We start from the raw sequence: 5252 nt of genomic DNA, 5'->3' as shown, positions 1-5252 counted from the left end.
AAACCCTTCATTACGCCAAAGAGAGATTTCAAAACCCCTCAATATGCCAAAGAGATATTTCCAAACCCTTCAACAACTAAACGACCTTAGTTTTAATTGATTTTTTGCAAATGCGATCTTTATAGATTGATTTATTATATGAACGGCTCTAATCATAAATACGAAGTTATATAAATCGGCAACAAACAATTTTGAGTAGGAAATCCTATTCATACTTTGAGTAACAAAGTATTGTTCATTTTGTTAGGAGAGTGATAGTGTTAGTGGATTATATACTTAGTTGGTAGGGGGAATAGGAATCGGTGGAGAAATCCGCACCAAAGTGCATAGGCATGATTATTTTCTATCATTGCAGTAAAGCACCATCAGCATGATGGATTGTTATTACTCAAACAAGATTTCCCAAAACGAAATATGATAATCCAATGATCCTGAAGGATTGTAGATGACATTAAAACTCAGGATTGCTTGAAAAATAACAAAATCAGGATATTCTCTAAAATAACATCCATAAAAAAGGGACAAAGTTTAATATTTGAAATCACATTGAAATGGTTAGACTGTAGTAAAAGGTTTATGAGCTGCATGCCATCACCCTGCAGTATTCTTGAATGTATATAACAAATGAAATGATGTGCTATAATATTAGTAAGTATCGTCTGATATCTAGGAATGGGTTAGATTGTTTAACTCTCATTATATCTGTTAGGAGTAATGAAGGACTACAAGCTCATCAAAGGTGTAAAGCACCAGATTAGGACTTTGTATATGTTAGTTAAGGAGGTGCTGAGTCAGCACATATAGTTAGATTTGGTATTTATGTATAAATACCCATGTACAACCAATTACACATGAATGAAATACAGTTACACAATTATCTCTCTCTACATTTCTTTCTCTCTCTAAAAGCTTAGGTTTCTTCTCCACTAAGATAACATTTTCTACATTATTGACGTATGTCAAAGGAAAAAGAAAAAAAATGTGTTCAACATGAAGGTATAAGATGAATTTCTTATTAAGGAAACTCATCACTTTCAATTCTCCAAAAATTGTATGACTTAAGGGGATAAGTTTCTTTCATGCATAATCTCCTTCTAATCCCCTAAAAATAAAAATCATTCACCTTTGTCTTCAATTGAGCTTGAATCTTATCCAATCAATCTAATGAATCTTACATACCAGACAAGCCTGAAAGATAATATCGCATTGCCAAGTGAGCAAATTGGAAAAAAAAAAAAATGTGTTCAAACCCGTCGAAGGGAGTTTGCGTCAAAGAGAAATTTCCACTATTCAAAGTAAACCATGTTTTTCTTTTCTCTTCACTTTTAAATTGATATTGAATCGAATTTCGCAAATGCAGGGTTCTCCGGGTGTTAAAATCAGCTCATGCAATACTTTCCGAAGACACCCGGCATTCGGGGAAGTTGATCCACCATTAACAGTATAAAAAATCCCATTGCAAGTGATTGGGAAGGTGAAATCATGGGGCTCCATCTCTTAAGGGATGCTGGGATGGATACAAGGGATCAGTGATCCTGGTACGGAATTGGTGAGGGTCTTCTCCCCACTATTTTTTTCTTAACGTTTAGAACAAGTAGTGCAGTTGAGGCTTTCCCTCATCGTATACTACGTAAAATGGAATTGTTGCGTGTATTAATTTCAATCTTTTGTGCAGGCAAAGCGAAGTGTGGATGAAAGCATCCCTGTTATTCGTGTACCTGGGCCGTCCGCTTATGGGGCTGCTCTCTCTGCCTCTGGCCTCTTGGACCCTAGATCCCTGTGGGGAATAACCGTGATCATATATATAGACGAGAAGCAATGAAAGTTTGAGGAGTTCGTGCATACAATGAGGCTAGCATCATTTTTTATTTATTTATTTATTTTTGTTAGTTTGGAATTTAAGTGACATTTCTTTTGAGAAAAAAAAATATATATTAGTAGATATGTTAAGCAACAATCGTCTTAATGATTTTAGAATATTTGAACGAATTTCAATAAAATTTTAACAGTATGTTTCAATTTAGTTAGTTTCAAAATGAAGAATTACTAAAAATTTCAAAATTGAAATCCGACATTTTGTATATTTCCAAGGCTTATGTAAAAATTGCTTCACAATGTTAATTATTGTCATTTTATGAACATTGTTAATTGTTCATATAAAAAAAAATATAAAAAAAAAAAAAAAAAAAACTCAGATCTGAAATTTGTTTGTTTTGTTTTTTTTTTTTAATTAAAAAAAAGGGAACAACTGGTGGCATGCCACCGTTATCCACCCCTTATGGGGGGCCGTGAAGACTCACAGAGGCATTTCATCCTCACCCTGGCCACAAGTCTGGCTTCCACACCAGTAGCAGGTTTCGAACCCAAGACCTCCAGTTTTTAATTTAAAGGAAGCCTTTCAATTTGTCATTTACTATTGGGCCACCACCATGACAAAACTTGAAAGAATATAATACTATTGTTAAGGTTACTAGGAGTAGAATTCTCTTCCCTCCTTATTCAATCTCTTTTCCTCTCTTCCTCTCACATTGTCTTATGTCTTTCTATAAAAAAAAGTTAACACGTCGTAGTCATAACCGTTCAAATAGGAGATGAAAGAAGCGGAGGGAGATTAGAAGAAGAAAGAACCCTACTTCGGCTACCTGGACACAAAAATTGACATTTTTGTAGACACACTTTAATATAAGAGAAACCCAAATACAATGGTAAAGCTCACATGCACCAGAAGTAAAAACTAAAAAGTGTGTCAACAAGAATGTTAATATCGTGTGTCCAAATAGTTTTATTGTGCTATCATATATATTAGAACAAACCTTACATAAGGATAAAACAAACGATCAGAAACAGAAAAAGTCATACCATTTGAATACACGAAATTAACACTCTTTAATACAGGTGTGTTCCCCATATAATGATAGGGTTCACCTCTACTAGACAGTGTCAACAAATGGGTAAATTTTGTGTATCCAAATTGTTTTATTTAAACTTGAAATACATAATGAAAAGTACAATCTAGTCCCCAATCCTATCCAGGAATCGAAAATATGCGTACCTCCATATCTTGTTAAGAACAAAAGAACCACAAACTCCCCCAAAATCCAACAATGAAACCTAGGGCTACAAAAATATAAAACCATGGAAGCTCATCACATTCATTATCCGCATCTTGGTCGACGTTATTCTTATTATCCGCATCAATGTCTTTGCACTCATTTGGAAGTGGAGCGCCACAAAGTTGAAGGTTCCCCTCAAATGCAGAAGCGTCAAAGCTCTGGAGCTGCGTGCCTGTTGGTATTTTTCCTTTCAGATTATTGTAGGAGACATCAAATTCTTTCAGGAAATTAAGGCTTGTTATTGACAAGGGAAGTTCTCCGGACAAATGATTCGTGGAGAGGTTCAAAAGCTCTAAATACTTTAGTTTAGATATTTGATCTGGAATTTCGCCAAAGAAGTTGTTGCCGTTAAGATGCAACTCACGAAGAAGCTGCAATTGGCCGATCTCAATAGGTATAACACCACATATGTTATTGGCTGCTAGGTTTATCATTCCTTGATAAAAAGGCAATCTACGCGGCCAAAAACTTGGATTTTCCTTTGAGCGGCCAAGGAGGGGAAGTTCAAATTCATAATTGTCTAGTCGAGATGCATTCGTCATTAACATTGGTAATCTACAAAGTTGTTTTTGAAATTCACCTGAAATCTGATTGTGTGACAGATCCACAACAAAGAGTTTTGGAAGAGTCCCCAACCAACTTGGAATTAACCCTGTGATTTGATTAAAAGCCAGAAACAACATGCTTAGATTCTTTAGATTTGATAACCATCCAGGTATATGACCAGTGAGGCTACAGTTAGCCAAACTCAACATACGAAGATTCTGGAATCCGTGAAAATCAACCATGTCATCATCAGTTGGCATTGCCTCAGAGTCAAACGAACTGGTAAGAAGGAGTACATGAAGACTTTTGCAACGAATTAATATCTTCATTGCCCCTGTGACATTGGTCAATCGTAGATAAGCAAGCGAGAGGAAGGACAAAGATTTCAATGAAAGAATCTCAGGTTGTATTTGTCCTTCTAGATAAGGATTATTACTCAAACGAATTACTTTTAGGGACCTGCATGAGTAAAGGTTCATCGGCAAACTACCAGTGAAGTTATTCCTAATTAGGTCAAGTTTACTAAGGTGGCTGAGTTTGGAGAAATTAGGCATGGTGAGGTCCCCATCCAAGTAGTTAAATCCCAAATGTAGTTCTACGAGCTTTGTGCAATTCATCAAAGATTGAGGCAAATTACCTTCTAAACTGTTGAAATCAAGAGCCATGTATTTCAACTTGGAGAGCTTCCCAAAATTGAGAGGGATTGTACCACTCAAATAATTAAAGTAAAGGTCAAGGATTGTGAGGTGGGTGAGGTTGGCAATTCTTGCACTAATGGCTCCATTTAGTGAATTGAGAGGTAATGCAAGTTCCTCAAGTTTGGTAGCGTTGTAGATATCTTCTGGAAGTGATCCTGACAAATTATTGTGCCCAACACGAAGAATTTGCAGTTTGGAACACCCCCCGAGCCCACCAGAAATGTTTCCACTAAATTCATTGGAGGAAAAATCCAATACTCTTATGGAAGAAGAGGATCGGAGATAAATAGATGAAGGGATGTATCCAGAAAATGTGTTGTTGCTGACATTGAAACTAGTCAAATTCCAAGCTTGTTGGAAGAATGAAGTTGAAATTGCACCATGGAAGTGATTGCTTGACAAATCTATTGTCTGGATATTTTTGGGTGGTAAAGAAAACGGCATCTCTCCAGAAAGAAGGTTATAGCTCAAATCAAGGATCTCGAGGTGATTCAAGGACAAGAAGAATTGAGTTTCAAGTGCACCATAAAGTGAATTGTGGGAAAGATTCAAGTGGGTGAGATGTGTGAGATTTGATAGTGATGAAACAGACATACCTCCTTTGAGCCCATTGGAGGGTAGAAGCAAATGGGTTACCCGACCATCCTGATTACAAGTGATGCCTTTCCAATGGCAACAATCAACAAAACTACTCCAATTTACGAGAGGGGAAGATAGGGTAAGGGCAAAGGCCATGAGGGAGGTGCATTCAGTTTGGTTGCTTGCATGAATATTTGTTGTAGATATAATAAAAGAGAATAAGAAGACGAGGAGGAAGCCATGAACCATTTTTATAAACTTAGATACTTCTTACAGTAGTAGGTCTGCAAATATAATATATATATATAGGAGCAAC

General features: G+C 36.3%; 1 protein-coding gene across 2 annotated transcripts; it reads right to left on the bottom strand.

Moving 5' to 3' along the window:
* Nucleotides 1–2944: 2944 nt before the first annotated feature.
* On the bottom strand, nt 2945–5252 carry LOC103933495 (receptor-like protein 2). Of its 2 annotated transcripts, none has more exons than XM_048586853.1 (2): nt 3694–5252; nt 2945–3285 (listed from the first exon to the last, which is right to left on the bottom strand). In XM_048586853.1, exons 1-2 carry the CDS (start codon nt 5183–5185, stop codon nt 3065–3067), a joined length of 1713 nt encoding a protein of 570 aa, XP_048442810.1. In that variant the 5' UTR covers nt 5186–5252; the 3' UTR covers nt 2945–3064. The 2 variants fall into 2 exon arrangements, with proteins under 2 accessions (XP_048442810.1, XP_048442809.1); XM_048586852.1 differs by having other exon boundaries at nt 2945–3993; nt 4297–5248.

Source organism: the organism of the source record quoted next, unplaced genomic scaffold (genome assembly GCF_019419815.1).
Source record: "Pyrus x bretschneideri cultivar Hongxiangsu unplaced genomic scaffold, Pyrus_bretschneideri_v1 Contig25, whole genome shotgun sequence".
NCBI lineage: Eukaryota > Viridiplantae > Streptophyta > Magnoliopsida > Rosales > Rosaceae > Pyrus > Pyrus x bretschneideri.
Note: the sequence above shows the minus strand (reverse complement) of the source record. Positions and strands in the feature narration are given on the sequence as shown.